This window comes from Myxine glutinosa, chromosome 4, assembly GCF_964187855.1.
Source record: "Myxine glutinosa chromosome 4, kmMyxGlut1.1, whole genome shotgun sequence".
NCBI classification, from domain to species: Eukaryota; Metazoa; Chordata; class Myxini; order Myxiniformes; family Myxinidae; genus Myxine; species Myxine glutinosa.
In genome coordinates this window covers 166436926-166458284 of record NC_136264.1, presented here as the reverse complement: position 1 = coordinate 166458284, position 21359 = coordinate 166436926, and the positions used below count along the sequence as shown (strand labels likewise).

Here is a 21359-nt window from a genome sequence, read left to right as displayed (position 1 = left end):
ACTAATTATGGGACGCCCTTTGACCTTTACACAACTCCGGAGGCAGGAGGCGCAGAATAAACAATAATAATAATAAAGCACACAATAAAAAAATACAGTCCTCATATCCGCAACAATATATATATATATATATATATATATATATATATATATATATATATATATATATATATATATATATATATATATATATATATATATATATATATACATACACATACATACATATATATATATATATATATATATATATATATATATATATATATATATATATATATATATATATATATATATATATATATACATACACATACATACATATATATATATATATATATATATATATATATATATATATATATATATATATATATATATATATACATACATACATACATACATACATACATACATATATATATACATACATACATACATACATACATACATACATACATACACACAGATACATACACACATGCATACACATATATATACATACATACATACACACACATCAGGACGTCGATCTTTAATTTTCGACAAGCTTTCGACCAACAATGGTTTCAAAAGACCCTTAACAAATTTTCTCAGTTATATATATAAAAAAAGATCACAAAACTGTCCATAATTATGTGTATATATATATACTGTATATGTCTATACATACATACACACATACATATATATATATATACATACATACATACATATATACATACATACACACATACATGCACACATACATACTGTTATGTCTGTGGGGTAGGCAGTGATATGTAGAGTCAGGTAGATTTGTATAAATTAACATGCTCCAGATGTCGGGTAAGAACCATCACCATGTAATAAGTTCTGTTTAGCCGAATGTCGGATAAGTGTATATCTGTCCCCGTCACGAGGGGGCGGGGCATGTTAACTAGCTTTGGGCATAAGGATAAATTATCCCTTGTATGTCTTACCCTATGTGATTTATGCTTTGTCTCTTTTGGCACCGCACCATAGACACTAGTGAGGAAATGCCCATTAATTAACCCTATCGAATGCTTTCTCCAGATCAACAAACCCAAGAAACAACTTCTTCCTCTTCTCCATGTACTTCTCCTACAACTGCCTTACAATAAAAAGCGCATCTGTCGTTCCTCTTCCTGGCATAAATCCAAACTGCATTTCGTCGATCTTCAATTTCTTCCTTATCCTCTTCTCCAACACCCTTTCCAATACCTTCATCCCATGCTCTAACAACTGTTTCGCTTTATACGAGCCACACTCCAGAGGGTCACCTTTCCCCTTGTATAGAGGGACGGGGGTATTCAGTTCCCAATCCACTGGAATGCGGCCTTCTTTCACCACCAGATTGCAGATCTCTGTCATTCTCTTCACACCCCAACTTCCCGCTGCCTTCAGCATATCTCCCACAACTCCCGTCGGCCCTCCCGCTTTTCTACTCTTCATTGCTTTTATCGCTTCCTCAACTTACTTCTCATTTATCTTCTCTGCCGGTCCTAAAACTGGGTTACTCTCTTATGTTGCCATCCCATTCATTCTCTGCATTCAACAGCATTTCCATATATCTCTTCCATCTTCCTTTAATTCCATCTGGGTCCATAACGATTTGTCCCACTTCATCCTCCAAGCAACTCACCCCCATCACATCACACCTCTCTTTCGCTATCTGCTTTGCAATCCTGAATACCGCTGTCTGACCCTCTTCCGAATCCAAGCATTCTCCGAACATTTTCCTACATGCCTCCTGCGCCTTTGCTACCTCTTTCTTTGCAGCCTTCTTGGCTGCCTTATAGCTTTCATGCTCTGCCTCTTCTACCACCACACCCTTCACCTTCTGCCACTCCTTGAACTTCTTCCTCTTCTCGTCAATCTTCTTTCCAACTTCATCATCCCACCACCATGTTTCCGAGTGCCTCGGTGGTCCTTTTGTCCATCCACATACCTCACCAAGCACTCCCAACAGACTATCTTTCATTGACATCCAACCACTTTCAAGCTCAACCACATCACCCTCCACCACCTCAGCCTCTCTTTTCATGCCTCCCTCACTGTCACCTATTTTAACCTCCACACCTTCATTCTCGGTTGCTACTTCACCCGCCAAGCTCTCCTCGCTTCTTTCACCCTTATGTTGCAGACAACCAAGTGGTGCTGTGAAACAGCCTCCTCCCCCGGGATCACCTTTGTGTCCCGGAGGTGCCCCCTATCTCGCCTACGCACCATCAAGTAGTCAACGGTTGTCGTCAACCCACCTGACGTGTATGTAACAACGTTATTATCCGCTTTCTGGAACTGAGTATTACAAATCAACAAAGCAGCTCCATCAGCAAACTCCAAAATCCTTTCACCTTCTCCATTCCTCGCACCATATCCATAACCCCCATGGACTCCCTCAAAACCCTCTATACTCCTTCCCACATGTCCATTTAGGTCTCCTCCTACTACAACAACTTCCTCATCTTTCACGTTTCCATCAGCTTCTCTATTGCACACCAGAACTTGTCCTTCTCTTCATCGCTCCGACCGACCTGTGGAGCATATCCCGAGATGACGTTCACCAAGAGCTTTCCAATCATCATTTTCACCATCATCAACCTTTCACTCACTCTAGTCACACTCACCACACTGTCTACAAACTCCTCAGAGAACAGGACACCAACACCATGCACGCTTTCTGGGCACCCTTGCCACACAAACTTGTATTTCTGTCCCTGCTTACCCTTCACCATTCTCACACCACTTCCCTTCCATCTCATCTCCTGCACACACATCTCCTGCACACAACTCGTCTTCTGACCAATACTTCCACCACTTCTCCTGGTCTCCCTGTCATTGTCCCGACATTCCATGTCCCAAACCTCAGAAACGGATCTCCACGTGGGGCATCAGACGTTTCGTCGTCATAAATGGAGTGATTTCCACCCTTGCTTCGATGGGTTCCCCACCTTGATTTTTGAAGAGAGGGAGTGGGGTCCCCCACGGGGTACTTCGGGCTGTACCCCGCCCATATGTAATTGTAATTGTCATGGTTCCCTTTTTGAGGCAATGTTTATGGCCGGATGCCCTTCCTGACGCCAATTGACCAATACTTAGTCGATCTTTTTAATTATCTTCAAATGTAAGAATGGTGTCGACTCTTGTATTCACAGATTTTTCTGTGTCATTCATTTCTGTGAATAAGACCATTAACCTTATCGAGCATAATATTGCCATTAGGAAGCTGTATGAAGATGGAGCAAGACCACATTTGATCCCTTGGACGTGTAGCTTTCTGTCAGGACGAAGCCAACAGGTGCGTTCTAAAGGTCACTTGGCTGGAACACTCGCCACCGTAGCAGGAGTTCCACAAGGGACTCAATTGGGACCTCTGATCCTCCTCGCGCTTCGTAATGATGATCTTCCGAGTCGCTGAGAGTCACCGTGTCACATCACTCAGTGTCATTCCGGACATGGAATCGCTTCAGGAATGGTGCCAGCAGTCAAATATGCAACTGAATCCAGCGAAGTGCCAACTCATGAGTGTCTGTTTTGTGCACAATCTACCTGCCCAAGGTCCAGTGGAAATCGACGGCACGCAGCTCCAGGACTGCGACAGCATGAAACTTCTTGGCGTAATGATAGAGAAAGGATCTCAAATGGATGGCATTCCGCTCTGACCATCCGTCAGTAATATACGCTTGAATGAAATAAAAACCGCGCTTTGAGGATAATTGTCTACCAGCAGGAATTGTATGACAATGCTCTTCAGGTGCTTCCCCGACAGACTTTGAGTCATCGACGCATTGAACTATGTTCCAAATTTGCGACGACTTCAACAGATTCCCACAATGGCTGCCACCAAAGCAGTCTGAGCAATGGCAACTACGTCATAGCGACAGGTACAGGGAGATCAGATGCAGAATTGAAAGATGTCACAGAAGCTCTGTGCCTTACCTTGTCACACTTCTGAATGACTCATGAGAACTATTTTTGGCTTAGCGGTTAGGGTGCTGGCTTGGGATCCTAGGATCCTGGGTTTGAATCCCGGTCGATCGCTGGATTAACACAAGGGGGATGGACTCAGTCTGTCATCCTTTCGAAGTCGGCAAATTGAGTACCAGCTCACTGGTGATTCCCTGTGTGTCGCAAGAGGTGACTAACAGGGTTGCCAGCAGGAAGGGCATCCGGCCTTAAAACATTGCTTCAAAAAGGGGACCATGGTGCCCGAAAAAGGCCAACCCCTGCTCTGCAGGGGGAAATGGCCTCGAAAGGCAGTTCCTTCTTGATGTTAATGTTACATATAGGAATTCTATTGAATATTGCTTCAATTCATTGTTTAGCATATTGTATTTTTTACCTCCCCCACCAAAGGTGGACGGAGGTTACGTTTTCACCCGTGTCCATCTGCTTGTTTGTTTGTGAACAAGATATCTCAAAATGTTGTGGACGGACTTGGACGAAACTTGGTGGAGAGGTTGTGTGTGCGACAAGGACAAATAGATTCGATTTTGGTGAATATCTGAATACGGATTCGGATATCAGAATTATTTCATTTCCTAAGTGGGATAGGGAGATTGGTAGATAGGGCGAAAAACGATACATAGCAGGTTATCTCAAAAAGTTGTGGACGGATTTGGATGAAACTTCATGGAGAGGTTGGGTATCTGACAAGGACGATTAGATTCACGGAAACTCACAGAAGCCAAAGCCAGCCGCCGACTGGGCATCCTCCATCGTGCGAAGTCCTTCCTTGGCACAACTGAGCTCCTCACCACATACAAAGTTTTCATCTGCAGCTCGATGGAATACTGCTCTCCCCTCTGGGCTGGTGCTCCTGCCTCACACCTAGTTCAGCTTCATGCTGTTGAAACCAAAGCTTTCAGCATCATTGGAATCTACCGCGATAAAGCTAACTCCGAGGGCCTTTCACTCACTCACCGCAGGCAGATTGGTGGTCTTTCTGTCTTCTGCCAACACCTATCCGGCCTTGCTCCCCCAGCTCTGTCTGTGCTCTGTCCCCCAAATATTCCTACAGGTCGCACAAGATCTTCCAGCAACCCTCTTCTGGTGACATTGCCAAAATCAAGACTCTCTGCTCACCTTCACTCTTTCATTCCCCTTTTCTCCCACCTCTGGAACAAACTCCCACACTCTCTTCCATCCCACTCCTCCCTCCAGGTCTTTAAAACAACTGTTCACCACTATCTCTTATCTCCCCCTATCCAAAACCTTGATCTTTTCTACCCCCGCTAATTTCACCCCAAATCCACTTTTTTGAAATACCGACTTCTTTCCTGGAAGTCCTTGCAGTGTCCTTGTGTTTTATACTTCTCCCAACCCCCCCTCTTCCCACGCCTCCTCCCACCAAGCCCTCTCCCTCCCACACTTCTCCCTGCTCTCAAATCTTGTGTTTGTGTGCTTCCCCTTCTCTCCCCATCTTGTCTACTGCTCCCCTTTTTATATATTTTGTTTGTCTGTTTGATTTGTTTGTGTGATAAATGTTAGCTCTTTCACGAGCCTCGATTCTGTATACAAAAAAAAAAAAAAAAAAAATGGGGGAAAAATTTATAATGCCAAATTTGTCATTGGGGCAAATTTTGCTTGCAGTTTGGTGGAACCTTTTTGCAATCTTTCAAATTTGTCTTAGATGGGAAGTGTGGGGATGAAAAAGACCACTTTTACGTAATTGTCATTGTACACATACAAAGTTGATTTTAACTTTGCTTGTAAAGTTTTGTAATCAGTTACATTTTTCTGATTAAAAAAGGTCCTTGAGCTTCCTCGCACAAGTACAATTTGTGTTTGTGATAACAATGCTTCAAATTGGTGATTGTTGTTCTCTGTCTGTGGATTACAGGACTCAGACACACACATGACAGCACCCTCCCACCACGTCCCACCTTGCAGCAAGCCGACGCCAAAGCTGGAGTAGAGGAGTTCGGTTGTCAGGGGGTTACCGATGTGACTAGGTAAGTGAAACTCGTCGATCAGCACAAGCTAGTCGAGTCATAATTGTGTCCACAACAGAGCGGATTGTGCAAATCAAATGACGAGTGAACGATGTGATTAAGAAATATACACAGGACAAGTACAAAGGTAGTTTTGCAGGAAGAAAACAAAACAGAGGGGTTAAAACGAGCCGTGGACTCTGCTCAGAGTGCGCTTTTCCTCTTTGTGCCGGCATTGTTAAAAACGTGTGGGAGAGAAGGGGAAGTACGTTTGCTCATAAAATGTTTCCTTTCAGGGATTGCAATCTGACACGCCTTCCGATGGCGCCATTGTTTGTGGCAAATATAAACGGTGTACAAAAGGCACACTGAAGTGTCAGACGTAATGAAAGTGGTATTTGTGCTTCTGGATGTCACTCGTAAAGATATGCTTTTCACCCCAGGTTTTGGTCTTTGAGCTGTGGGGAGCTGAGTGGCAGCACCTGGAATGGCAAGCACAATAAACAGAGAAAAGATCACACATCCAACACCAACGCCTACTATTATGCACGACCCTGCTTTCTGGATGCTTTTGGACTGGTATGTTGTGTGTTTGTGTGTGTGTATGGGGATAGGAGGAGGGGGAGATCTTTCTAACGGCTTACGTGATCACAACCAAATTTAGCACACGTATTGGGGAGTAAAATATGGGTGGGGGGCTATTAATTTTAGGGTGGGGTAGGGCCCGAGGATCTCTTTATTGGAGTCTGGCAATTCCCGTGACCCCTTTGGGTCGCAGGGCTGCCAAATGTGGCCTTCATAATGGGGGCACCATAGAGGATTTATCGTAAGAAGTTATCAACTTTTATTATAAAATTTTCAACTTGGGGGAGGGGGGGGGGGGATTTGGAATGGGGAGGTGAGAAGGGGGTGGTATCACTATAACGGCTTTAGTGATCCCCACCAAACCTGATTGGGATAGTATAGATCCCAGTGGGGTTTTTAGTAAATATATCAAGTTATTATAGCTTTAATAGATTTTGAGGCTTAAAGGAGGGGATATTGGTATCAGGAGTTAATTGATCATAACCAAATTTTTCAAGGATAATGGGGTGTTCAATGGTCGGGGGTTGAGGGGGAGGGGGGAAGTGGGTGTGACTGTAGGGGAGAGATAAATTATGGGAAGGGGTTAATTGTGTTTGATGTCCTGAAACCAGTGGGGGTAATACCATGTGGATCCCCTTCGTGTCGGGCACGTGTTCTCTTTATAATTACACAATTCTCATGGCAGCTGTGGGAGGGGGGCATTTATAGGTGGGAGATGTAATTGGGATATTATTATCTTGCCAAAACGAAGTTTTTGCAAGATGTATTAGTCAGCTTGTATGTTTGTTTGTGGTTAATCATTTTTTTTTTCACGTTTAGATCACTCTGTAGACCACAGTTATTATTGGAAACTCCTGTAACTTCGCATATCAGAGTCCTATAGAGATACCCTTCAGCACACAAAATTTTGAAGGTCAAGGTCAAAGGTCAAGGTCACTTTGTGGTCAATCATGGAGGTCGACGAAACACTAATTTTTTGAGTAACTTTGATCGGATCGTCTCCAAACTTCATGGGAATCTAGTATATGGTCCGGCGCTCAGCTGATTAGTTTTTGGTGGCGATCGGCCTTGACCTTCATGGTTAGCGCTGGAGGTCGAAAATTATTGACCCCAAGGTCAAATTTTGAAATCGTAGGTACCATATCGAGTAATACCTCATATGAATGCCCTTGATGAGTGCTTCCCAGATCTGTAAACAGTTTGACGCTATGACGTCATTTGATGACGTCATGACGAAAAAACGGAATTTTCACATTTTGGCAAGATACGGTTCACCCTGTGGGTGACATATGTTCTTTGTTTGTTTTTTTGTTTGTGGTTAATCATTTTTTTTCACGTTTAGATCACTCTGTAGACCACAGTTATTATTGGAAACTCCTGTAACTTCGCATATCAGAGTCCTATAGAGATACCCTTCAGCACACAAAATTTTGAAGGTCAAGGTCAAAGGTCAAGGTCACTTTGTGGTCAATCATGGAGGTCGACGAAACACTAATTTTTTGAGTAACTTTGATCGGATCGTCTCCAAACTTCATGGGAATCTAGTATATGGTCCGGCGCTCAGCTGATTAGTTTTTGGTGGCGATCGGCCTTGACCTTCATGGTTAGCGCTGGAGGTCGAAAATTATTGACCCCAAGGTCAAATTTTGAAATCGTAGGTACCATATCGAGTAATACCTCATATGAATGCCCTTGATGAGTGCTTCCCAGATCTGTAAACAGTTTGACGCTATGACGTCATTTGATGACGTCATGACGAAAAAACGGAATTTTCACATTTTGGCAAGATACGGTTCACCCTGTGGGTGACATATGTTCATTTATTTATTTATGATACACACATCCTAGGTGTTACCTGTGATACAGGATAGGAATGGCATTGAAGAATATCCTTATAATGCACAGGAACAATTGTTGTCGTACAATCGTACAAGAGCAACAAATGTAAAGTACCGTACTACAAAGTTAAAATTGGAATGAGCCCTATTAATTGTCGTTGAGCAGATATGTTCCTGTTGTTTTTGTGATGTTTAGAACATTGGGCAAGCCAAGAATAGCAAGAGAGTGTTGAGAAATTTTCAATGATTAGCAATGCAGCCATTATTTATTGAACTACAAGTCAGAAATAACACATGGATATTAGCTTTGAAAACGCAAATCACTTTGGCATTGCTTTATAGTACACTGTTATTTTTCATCATTCAGATTGCGCTTGATGCCAGGCCATGGTCATTGCTTTGTATGTGCAGGGTGCTATTGTGGCCGTGGGATTCCAGGGAGCCAGGCGATTCCACCTTCTCTTTTCTGAGCGCCATGAAAGAGCGCAGCTCAACGTGCCGTGTCTTTACAGAGTGGCCGAGGTCGCGCTGGGACATCAGGCACTTGGTATACATGAAACACTTTACAAACCATCTGACTTGTACACAGATTGCATTAAGAAACAATAATGGAAAAGTTTTACTTTCACTATTGTATAGTCTTAGAATTGGCTTTTGGCTTCCAGGTCTTATCGGTGTTCACCATGTTCTGCCGAAACAAGACGCAAGCCAACCCACCTTCAGCCTGACATCTCTTCCACCTCGAGTTGCTGACAAGTCCTCCTCAGATATATCTGAGGCCGAATCAGTTTCAGGTACACATAAAAGTCAGTTGCATTTTTTTTTAAACCCTTGATTGTTTGCATTTTCTAAAATGTCGATGTTTCCATTGTCGTTTGTCTTTTAAAGAACAATTCGAGGAAGGTTCGACCTCTGGTTTTACCGCAGAGGATTTGCTAGAAGAAGACGCGTCAACAGAGGTTTGCCAAAACAAAGTGCATCTTCCAAAAGTGAACTTTGCGTTGCAAAGTATGGGTCTGATTTTGCTAAAGTCAGAGATAACGTGGCTTGTGCATTGATGCTGAAATCGTTGCATGTTATTTCTACGCGAAGTGCGTGAGTTTCACATCGATGGAATTTTATCGGTTAATCTTGGGCCTCCGGAATCACCAGATGACTGAACGTATCTGCTTCACGTTCCTCCAAAGCGATATATAACGCTCAGTGTTTCCTGATTGCTGCAGGAACTCGAAATGCTTTTGGAGCAAAACCTAAACAGTGCGGCAGCAAACTTGCAGTCTGTACACAATTCCTCCTTGCCCACCGTGCTAAACATCATGGGTAGGTGACTTATAAAAACGGATTGTTTTTATTTACTTCCACTCATCTTACTAGTTTTTTTTTGTCAAATTCAAGAACATCATACGTTTATCTTCTCAAAATGAACATTTACTCTTTCTGGACCTCTCCCACTTTTAGGTCTACATACCATGAAAGCCGGAGACCCGAAGGTGGCCTTTCGTCATTTTTCCGAAGCTGCGCAGCATGGGTATGCCAAGGCCCAGTACAATTTGGCGCTGTGCTATGAAACTGGACAAGGTGTCATCAAAGATGAGCAGAAGGTCAGCGATTTCACAAGGGCTAGTTCCTTTCTTCACATTACAAGGGTCATTCCTAAAGTTCTGTCACCCTGCTTGTCACCTTTTCCATACAACGTCTCGGTAATCAAATAATTGCTGGTGTCCCGTCTCGTCGTTTACTGACACATCCGGTAAATAATGAAGTTTCGGGAATTAAAATAATGGCATCTTGTACCAAGGACGTGGCCATGGCAGATAGCTTTGTAAAGAAGGTATCTGAGCAATGGTTAAATCGTCGATTATGTAGAATTTAAAATGCACATGTAAACCATCATTTAACCTGTTTTTGAAAGGGCAATAAAAGCAAGTCCAACATCTGATGAAGAGGTCAACGCAGCCACGTTCTCTGTGTTAAATGCAATTCAGAAGCGAAGGCTGCTCTGCGGGTGTCGGAAAGTTGGTTTATTGCTGCATAAAGTGCACTGAAGATTATTTAGAATGAAAAACCTGCACCGTAGTTCCGTACTCCACTTAGAGCATTGGGGTTGCCGAAGCAGTTTCTTTGCAAGGGTTATGCTGGGTGGTTTGCCTTTGCCTTCCCAGTGTTGTTTGTCCGTGCTCTATTCTCTTAAATACTTAGCGTCAAGCAAGGAAGCAGAACCTACAATTTAAAAATTAAGAAATAATTTGATACGACTCGGCCGGGGTTTGAACCGCTAACCTCCCAGATTCAGAGCGGATGTTCTCAGCTTTAGACCACCGATTTTTATGCCTCCACAGCCAATGTTTTCTTTCGCAGACTTTCATTACCACAATAACTTGTGAACCGCTGAAGGGATTTCAATCAAACTTGGCATAAGTACCGACCATGATGCAAAGATAAATTGATTTAATTTTGGGTTAAATAGGTCAAAGGTCATGTGCCCTTTGAAAATCATTTTGCAGATCATAACTCAAGTTCGAAGCATCTGATGTTTTCTCTCTTGTGAAATTATCTCTTTTTTTCGCTCATTCTCTGTCATGTGACCTTTCATTTTTCATGTGACCTTTAATTGAGAACAGAGGCATATCCATTCAAGCATTTGTGTCAAATTATATTTTCTAGTTTTCTTTGTAAATTATTGTATAGGACCAAATGTTTTAGGCAATGTCCAGGATGACACTCAATGTTTTGAGTTTGATTGGGGCAGATGTTTGTTTTTCATCAGCTGATAAGTGGGGAGGGAGGGGTGGTTGGAGGTAAGTTGTATCTATTTATTTCAATGGAAAAGAAATAGCACTTTGGTTTGAAATAAAAGAACCTCCTGTGACATAGGGAAAGGAGGCTGGTGGGAAAAAGATGGGTTAAAAAGAGGAGGGAAGGAAAGTAGAGGAATGGAAAGAGAGAGGAGAGAGGATGAAGGGAAGGAACATTTGTCAAGAATGAACCATCTTTCGAGGCCATTTTTCCCCACAGAGCGGGGGTTGGCCTTTTTCGGGCACCATGGTCCCTTTTTCGAAGCAATGTTTTATAGCCGGATGCCCTTCCTGCCGCCAACCCTGTTAGTTGCCTCTTGCGACACACAGGGATTCACCAGTGAGCTGGTACTCAATTTGCCATCTTCGAAAGGATGACAGGCTGAGTCAATCCCCCTGGTGTTAATTCAGCGATCGACCAGGATTCAAACCCAGGATCCTAGGATCCCAAGCTGGCACCCTAACCGCTAAGCCAACACCAGGCTTACATTTTTTGTCAAGAATGTCACATCATATTTGCTTGATAACATTTTTGTATGGAGGGATTGCTGATTATGTAATCGGGAGACTCCTCATTTCTAGCTCACCTGGAAAGTAGTTCCGGGGAGCTTATGGGATGGTGCGTCGTCTGTCCGTCCTTCATTTGGAGGATGAGTAAACAATTTCAATTGTTTTTAAACACGTGAGCGCGTGGTCGATGGTTTAATATGGTGCCAAGCATGGCGATGCATGCCATGCTTGCTTATCATCATCATGTACTCCCTCACCCAGCTCTCGTGCTGTCTCACTCCCTCCTAGGCCCGAAGCCTGTTTTGCTTCCTTCCGCTTCACCTGACGTGTTTAACATTTTGGTTTGTTATCAATTGACCATACCACGACGGTCAGGATCCGTGCACGTTCTTTTTCGCATGTGTGTCGTGAGATCTTGTCATCCGACGTGATGGCGACGGTGGACTCGATACAGTGGCTTTCATGATACCTTTGTTGTTTCAGCTTGGGATAACGCTCTGGATAACGAGTGTAAAGTGGTCAAGATTCTGGATAACGAGTGTAAAGTGGTCAAGATTCTGGATAACGAGTGTAAAGTGGTCAAGATGTAGAATTGATCAAGAGGCAATGTTCAAAGAGAACAATCATATTTCAGCACCCAAAGCATCATGCCGACATGTCGTCACTCATGCACACCCAGACTACCACTCATGCACACCGGCCACCACTCATGCACACCCAGACCACCACTCATGCACACCCAGACCTCCACTCATGCACACCCAATCACTCATGCACACCCAGACCGCCACTCATGCACACCCAGACCACCACTCATGCACACCCAGACCTCCACTCATGCACACCCAGACCGCCACTCATGCACACCCAGACCCTCACTCATGCACACCCAGACCGCCACTCGTGCACACCCAGACCGCCACTCACACACACCCAGACCGCCACTCATGCACACTCAGACCATCACTCATGCACACCCAGACATCCACTCATGCACACCCAGACCGTCAATCATGCACACCCAGACCTCCACTCATGCACATCCAGACCTCCACTCATGCACACCCAGACCTCCACTCATGCACACCCGACCGCCACTCATGCACACCCAGACCTCCACTCATGCACACCCAGACCGTCAATCATGCACACCCAGACCGTCAATCATGCACACCCTGACCGCCTTGTGCCCCGGAACTCCCCCTATCATAACCAAAGCACGAGAAAGTGCTTCCGGTTCAAAACAACGAATGTAATACAAAATTACATTTAGCAAACAAATGCTTCAAATTTTCAAAAAAATTCAAATTCAAAATTACATCTCCCTTTCCCACAAGAAAAGCAACAAAGCAAAAACAGCAAACAAATGCAATGCCATCACATGTCTGCAATGTCATGAGATCATGACAACAATAAACCAGTAATCCAGAGCAGTTAACACTAGATAATCAAATTGTATAAATGCAGACATCATATAAGCAAAGTGCATGTAATCTGTCCGACTCTGAAAAATCATCTCTATCTCTTTGCTGATCTCAACCCTCCGATCGGCAGTCTGCAGCCTCCTCACTCTCTGCAGATCTGGACAAAATCACAAACTGGTCAAACAAGTGGAACATGTCTTTCAATCCTGACAAATCTCACACTCTCACCTGTCTCCAAAAAGACCGTCTGGAAAACCCTCCCATCTACTTTCTCAACAATTCACTGGTAAGTCCCTGTGTGTCGCAAGAGTTGACTAACAGGGTTGGTGGCAGGAAGGGCATCCGGCCGGAAAACATTGCTTCAAAAAGTGGACCATGGTGCCCGAAAAAGGCCAACCCCTGCTTTGCAGGGAAAAATGGCCTCTAAAGGTGGTTCTTCTTCTTCTTCATAAACACTTGCAACTTCTTCTCCGAAACTGCTGATGGTAATGTGACCAAACATGGCTAAAATTATATTTTGGATGTTGGAACTCGTTTGTTCATGGTATTTAAAAAAGTCGGGGTTTAAGGGGGTGCATGGTGGGATTTCCCCCCAAAATATGTATTTGTTCACTTCACTGAAACTACACACACACAGTTTCGACGAAAACTTAACCACAACCGTCATCACCTGTGATGTATCAAAATTTGTTCACGACATAAAAAAAAAAAAAAAAAAAAATCAGGATCTAAGGGGGTTTGCGGGGTGTTTGTGTGATGGTTGCTCCTGATCCGGGTGTGCTTCAGGATCCGCAGTCCTATTTTTCTTTTAATACAGAAGTGAAACTTAATAGAGGAGTTAAATAACAGCGGTAGGTTGTTTGGCAGAGGAGAAACCATAAGGTGGCATTGGGCAGCACTCTTGAAACGTGGACGGGACAGTATAAAACACCAAACACCAGACACAGGGAAAACAGGCAAGATAAATTTGGGATGAAGGGGAGAATCCAGTTTAGACTTTGGGAGGTAACAAATTGTGAGTTTCTGGGAAAATGCATGCAAGCTGGCGGTGGGTGGGGGGGGGGGGGGGGGATGAGGGCGGTGGGTGGGGGGGGGGGGGATGAGGGTGGTGGGTTATATGGAGGGAAGAGAGGGCAATTTCAATGAGGCAATAGAAAGTGGTGTCCTCTATCCTGCCTGCGGTGGGCAAGGAGACCCTGAGAATCTGCTTCCTATGGAGAGAAATGCTGGTAAATGCAAATCTCTCCAGGGAAGTAGGATAGGAAGTAGCTGCTACATCCCAAAGTGACGACCCATATACTGGGGTACTTACTTATTCCTCATGAAGGCTGTGTACACTTTAATGATCTGTGCCCGGCTCAGAATGGAAAGCTCTGTGGGGAATACCAAGGGGACGACATACCTTGGATGCCATTTTGCAAATCAGGTTCCTCTTCCATGGATTGGCCACATAATTAACCAGCGAGTTGAAACCTGATCATTGTGGAGAGAGTGAAAGCATGTGGCTTTCCTGCATTGAAAGATGTGTTCTAACTAGTTGACCAGTGACTTTTCTTTTACAGATCTGCAGACAGTGATGCCACAGTAGTTTGATTCTCGGATGTGTGGTTTACTGTACTGCACAGGGTAGAGTTGTAAGCAATTTGATAGGATTTTCCAAGGAAGCAGAGAGGTCATCTATGCAGACCAAAAATAATATTGGTCCTGATATATGTTGCCTTGTGGCACACCAGCCTCGAGAGGTCGAGCATAAGTCAGAATAGCATCCAGAGTGAATAGGTTTTTTCTCCAAAGGCCTTAGCTGCAATACTATGGACCGTGATTTGAGGACCGACTCCTTGCCAATTGTCAGGGTGACAACTGAGGTCTTCACTGATTAGTAGAAGAGAACTCGGGTGAGAGGACAGCAGAGAATCCATGTTTCAAAAAAAGAGCCTCATTGACGAAGTCATAAAAGTTGGAGGATGGGGTACGGTTGAGCAGAGAAACAAAAGATTAACACAAAGAGGGACGTGAACTTCGAAGCATCCAATCCGTGGTTTCAATCGTTTATTTGCTGTTCTTGGTCATTATCTCTTGGTTTGTTTTTTTATCTCTTTGTTCTTGGAAGCATCTGGGAAGGCATATTCGGATTACTGTTTTGCTTTGTTCTCTCCACGCAACCCTCAGGCTGCTTTGCTGTTTGCACGAGCGGCGGTGCAAGGACATTCTGCTGCCCAGTACAATCTGGCCCTTTATATTTTGAGTCAACATCCACCACGGGAGCAAGTGGCACAACAACTGTTGGAGCAGGCTGCAGATAATGGTCTTGTCAACGTATGTTTGCTTGGGAAACTTGTGTCATGCTATAGTTGTCCTTTGTAACCCAAGGTGGCCATTGACATGTAACTTGCAAACACCTGAGCGCACAAATTGTTTTGTAGTGTAGGAGTTGCACCCCACACAGCAATTACCACTCTTGAGATAGCAAGAGCTCAGTGGAACCTTATGTCGAGGAATGTCTGTGAAGACCAGACCACTTGTGCCGCAGTTTAGGCAGGAATTTGGCCAGAATACCGGCGATACTTCACCGACTATTCGTGAAAGACACCCCGAAATATTTCATGACCAACAGACACTGCTAGCACATGGTACCCAGATTATCATCCTTCTGAAGGAATGCACACTTTTTGATGCAACAACCTACATGCAAAACACCATTCAGACTGTGTAGTTGCTATGAGGATCAAACCTGGCCCTGACAACTCTGTTTCAGAGGCATATTTGAGTGGTGAGAGCTTGGTTATTACCTCCACCACCAGAGGTGGATGGAGGTTGTGTTTTTACTCCTGTATGTCTGTTTGTCTGTGAGCATGATATCAAAAAAGTATGGACGGATTCAGCTGAAACTTGGACAGGATGGGTGTGTGACATTGACGAATTGATTTTGGTGAAGATCTGGATCCATAGACTCAAATATTTCAAGTAATTCTTCACCGTTGATAGATAGGGGCAAAAACGATGAATAGTACAAGATGTCAAAAAGTTATGGACAGATGAGAAGGAAACGTGGTGGATGAGTTGGGTGTGTCACAATGACCAATTTATTTGAATTTGGTGAAGATCCGGATCCTGGAATTTTTTTCCATGATTCTTCACCATTGAGAGATGGGGCTAAAAACGATATACAGTGGTGGCCAAAAATATTGGCACCCTTGCACTTTTTTCAAATAACTCACACTTTTCACTGAAAATAAGTTGAAATTGGCAAAACGATTTGGTCTCCACAATTCTTTATTTCACTGTTAATATTACAGAACCTTTGTTCTTTATTCAGAACTTAATATATCCTTTTAAATCAGAAAATCAAAATAAATGGCATTGACAAAATTATTGACACACTGGACTTAATATTTGGTAGCAAAGCCTTTGGACAAAATAACTGCAGTCAAGCCCTTCCTATAGCCATGAATGAGCTTCCTACACCTCTGTACTGGTAGTTTGTCACACTCTTCTTGTGCAAACTGCTCCAGTTCTCCCAGATTTGAAGGGTGCCTTCTCCCAACTGCTGTTTTCAGATCTCCGCACAGGTGTTCAATAGGATTTAGATCTGGACTCATTGCTGGCCACTTCAGAACAGTCCTGCATTTTGTCTTGAACCGTTCCTGGGTGCTTTTTGAAGTGTGTTTGGGGCCATTGTCCTGCTGCAAGACACATGACCTTCGACGGAGACCCAGCTTTCTGACACTGGGTTGAACATTGCACTCCTAAATACCTTGGTAATCTCCTGATTTCATGATGCCATGCACACATTCAAGGCACCCAGTGCCAGAGGCAGCACAGCAACCCCAACACATCACTGAACCTCCTCCATGTTTGACTGTAGGGACGGTGTTCTTTTCTTTGAAGGCTTCATTTTGTTTTCTGTAAACATAGAGATTATGTGCTTTACCAAAAAGCTCTAATTTGGTCTCATCCGTCCACAGGACATTCTCCCAGAAGGATTTTGGCTTGTTCACGTGTGTTTTGGAATACTCCAGTCAGGCTTTCTTATCAATGGGGTCCTCCTGGGTCTCCTACCATAGAACCCCCTTTCATTGAGTTGGCGACGGATGCTGCGAGTTGAAACTGTCGTACCTTGTGTCTGTAGGTCAGCTTGAATCTGTTTCGCAGTCAATCGAGGTGCTTTCTCCACCATTCGAACAATCCTTCGCTTCAATCTTCAATCAAGTTTTCTCTTGCGGCCACGTCCAGGGAGGTTGGCTACAGTGTCATGGGCCTTAAACTTCCTGATAACATTGCGTACAGTGGACACAGGAGCATCAAGGTCTCTGGAGATGGACTTGTAGCCTTGAGATTGTCCATGCTTGGCTACAATCCTGTGTCTGACCTCCTCAGACAATTCTCTGGTTTTCTTTCTTTTCTCCATGTTCATTGCTGCACACAGCGACACAAAACAGCAGAATGACTCCTTTTCTCTATTCAAACTGGTTGAATGAGTGATTTTTATATTGCAGGCACCTGCAACTCACCACAGGTGAGTTCAATTCCAAAGTAAAGGAGAATCACCTGCTTGAAATCTAATTATATCTAACAACTTCTAAGAGGTGCCAATAATATTGTCCGGGGCGATTTTAGGATTTCTGTGTGTAATAAGCTAAGATTTCGTATTTTTTTCAGCTTTTTGTTTTGTTCCACTTCAAACCAAAGAAATACATATGTGAATACCAAAAGATTTTTTTTTAATTTCAACAATTTTCTGGAAGAAATGGTGTATTATTTGAAAAAAGTGCAAGGGTGCCAATATTTTTGGCCACGACTGTATAGTATGTTATTTCAAAAAGTTGTGGACCAATTCGGACGAAATTTAGTAGGTGAGTTGTGTGTGACGAGCACAAATTGATTCAATTTTGATGAAGATCCAGATGTGAGAATTTTTACAGTGCTTCGTCACCATTGAGAGAGAGGGCCAAAACAATACAAAGCATGACATCTCAAAAGTTTTGGATGGATTCGGACAAAACTTGGTGGACAGGTTGGTTGGTTGTCAAGGATGAATTGGTTGGATTTTGGTTATGGTCTGAATGCAGATGCAGCCTATCGATGGAATATTAAACGTAAAACCTTTTAGCCTGGCAGAGGGTATGCACTCTACCGAGTGCCCATTCTAGTGTTGGTATTGTTGTAGCTGCTTGCTTGGAAAATTTGCTTGCATTTGGCAGGGGAATTGACATTGGGCCACATTGGAAACCTCTAAATAGGCTGTTATCAATTTTGTTATTCTAATTTTTTTTGTATACATCGTCGAGGCTGGTGCACTGAATGGGTCAGAACATAAGACAAAACGAGGATGCAGAAGGCACAGTTAGTCAGGTTCACTATGTTAACAAATATAATTTCGTTCAAAATTTTGGGGGATTAGCAAACCTGTACATTTTTGGAATCATCAGAGCATGGAGAATCCGAAAATCAATGTTCGCATTTGCACAGACACCTGCATGGCCGCCATTTTGGATTTTCAAAATGGCCACCATAAAATACATATTTTGCGCTGTCTCGGCTTCCAGTCAACCTAGAAACGTAATTAAATATGCTAATCCTATGTTTTCTGGGTCAAGGAATTCAATAAAGGCCTCAAGATAGTGCTCAGGATTATAGAAAAGCAATAAACAAAGGTAATTGAAAACCATTGTCTTTATATTTGTGATATAACTGTGTTACATAATACATGATATTGCAAGTCCTTTGAAGTTATAGGTATGGGTTTATAAAGCAAGAAAGCAGCCTTGTTAGTATCAGATTGAACTAAAAGTCCTATACACAGGATCTACTAGGTCTATACCATTCAGGAATATGCTGTTACAGGTCTTCATCACTGTCCTGAGTGTCATTTTCGCAAAAGTGTCTACGCAAATGCCAACATTAATTTTTGTATTGCTCATGCTCTGATGATTCCAAAAATGTATAGTTTTGCTGATCTCCAAAAATTTTGAACGAAAAAACATAGTGAACCTGACTAAGTGGAGAGATGTGGGGAAACATCAACAGCAGAGTTGAAGGCCAAGATAGAGGGAGACTTGGACAAACAATGGGTGTGGGGAGGAATGGGGGCAGGAGAGGATGCATTGGTGGACAATATGGATATAGAATGGATTACAAGCTGAACTTGCTTGAGCGTTGCGTTTAAACAGCAGCAACAATAATAATAATAATAATAATTCATTTATTTTGTATAGCGCTTTTCAAGAAGCCCAAAGGCACTTTGACAGAGTGGAAAACATAAAGCATAACAATACATGAAAACAACAATTGCAAAAAGACAAGAATCAATAGGGAAATATTTAAAGCAAAAGGAGGGAGGAGAAGAGATAGTCAGGGGTTAAATGCTGTGGGTTGAATGTTGAATGCAGTGTTGAACAGGTGGGTCTTTAGTGATGTTTTGAATGTGGTGAGTGAGAGGAGTCTCTGATGGTGAGGTAGTGAGTTCCAGAGGGTGGGAGCAGCGATGGAGAAGGCCCTGTCCCCCCAGGATCTGAATTTGGTCCGGATGGAGGGGGTCAGGAGGTTGGTACCAGCAGAGCAGAGGTTGCGGGTGGGAGTGTGTCTGGAGAGGAGGTCAGCCAGGTAGGATGGGGCCAGGTTATGGAGGGCTTTGTATGTCAGGAGGAGGATTTTGTACTGGATTCTCTGGGGGATGGGGAGCCAGTGAAGCTTGTAAAGGACGGGGGTGATGTGGTCATGGGTCCGGGAATGGGTGAGTAGACGGGCAGCGGAGTTCTGAATGTATTGGAGTTTATTGGTGATTTTTGAGGGTGAACCATAGAGGAGGCTATTGCAGTAGTCCAGACGGGAGGTGATGAAGGCGTGGATGAGGGTTTCTGCAGCCGTGGAGGAGAGGGATGAGCGGAGACGGGTAATGTTTTTCAGGTGAAAGAAGGCTGACTTTGTGATCTGTTTAGTGTATTTGTTGAAGGAGAGGGTTTGGTCAAAGATGATGCCAAGATTCCGGATGTGAGGGGAGGTGGATACTGGGATACCGTCGATGTTGAGGGCAAAGTTATGGGTGGATTTTGTGAGCGTTTTTGGGCCAATGATGATTATTTCAGATTTATCACAGTTAAGTTTGAGGAAGTTGATTTGAAGCCAGGATTTTATTTCAGTGATGCAGTTTGTCAGGATAGAGTGGGTGTCGGTGGAGACGGACTGGGTGGAGATGAAAAGCTGGATGTCATCGGCGAAGCAGTGGAATTGGAGACCATGACGACGGATTAAGTGACCGAGGGGGGACAGGTAAAGGATGAAGAGGAGGGGGCCAAGAACTGAACCTTGGGGGACACCTTGGGGGAGGGGAGCAGTGGGGGATTTGTAGTTATTGATGGAGATGAACTGGCGTCTGTCAGAGAGGTATGATTTAATCCAAGAGAGGGCAGTGCCGGTAACGTTAAAGGTGGATTCAAGTCGGGTGAGGAGGATGGTGTGATCGATGGTGTCAAAGGCAGCGCTGAGGTCGAGGAGGACGAGAATGTTGAGGTTGCCAGCGTCAGAGGAGAGGAGAAGGTCGTTGGTGATTTTGAGGAGAGCAGTTTCAGTACTGTGGTTGGAGCGGAATCCGGATTGGAATGTTTCATACAGGTTATTGGCAGAGAGGTGATGTTTGAGTTGAGTGGCTACAGCGCGTTCCAAAACTTTTGACAGAAAGGGTAGGTTGGAGATGGGTCTGAAGTTGTTTAGGGTGTCAGGGTTTAGACCAGGTTTTTTTAGAATGGGGTGACAGCAGCAATTTTGAGGGAAGGTGGGAGATTGTGAGACCACCCTCCCACCCCACAATGTTACAGAAGACAGCATTTACCCTTCGTCGAGATTGTGAGAATTGTGATGGAAGTGACTAACAACCAGTGGATGAAGTGTCACTTGAAGATTCAAGAAGTCTCAATGTCTTAGCACTGAGAAAATTCCATGCGGAGTTGTCGCTTTACACCTGTAAGGTGGTACGAAAACGATGGACCCTTGATTCTCAGCTTGATATCGAATAAATGAGTCGATGTCGTGGCATTGGATTTTTTTGATATCGGTTTCCTGAACAGGGTAGGAGTCCTTCACGGTGTAAACGCCAATCCACCTGTGAAGCATGCGCCAGACCACTCCTGAGCCAAAAGCTGATCTCTTGTCCCACCAATTGTGTAGTCATCCTCAAAGGTGGAGTTTGCTGGGATGTCGAATGCGTCAAGGCTCACTCAAAGGGCTCTTATTGCAGGCCTTGCTCATCTGTTCAATCTTGCACTGACCACCATC

General features: G+C 43.7%; 1 protein-coding gene across 2 annotated transcripts in view; it reads left to right on the top strand.

The window, feature by feature from the left end:
* LOC137413125 (uncharacterized) overlaps positions 1-21359 on the top strand; it is a 50544-nt gene that overhangs the window by 19449 nt on the left and 9736 nt on the right. Inside the window, exons 3-10 of one of the 2 annotated variants that reach the window (XM_068098517.2) lie at positions 5846-5957; positions 6380-6515; positions 8771-8906; positions 9025-9153; positions 9248-9318; positions 9583-9679; positions 9818-9960; positions 15258-15404. In XM_068098517.2, coding sequence (XP_067954618.2) covers positions 5846-5957; positions 6380-6515; positions 8771-8906; positions 9025-9153; positions 9248-9318; positions 9583-9679; positions 9818-9960; positions 15258-15404 — 971 coding nt within the window. The remainder of the gene's footprint in view (positions 1-5845; positions 5958-6379; positions 6516-8770; positions 8907-9024; positions 9154-9247; positions 9319-9582; positions 9680-9817; positions 9961-15257; positions 15405-21359) is intronic. The other variant, XM_078776725.1, reaches the window with a different exon arrangement.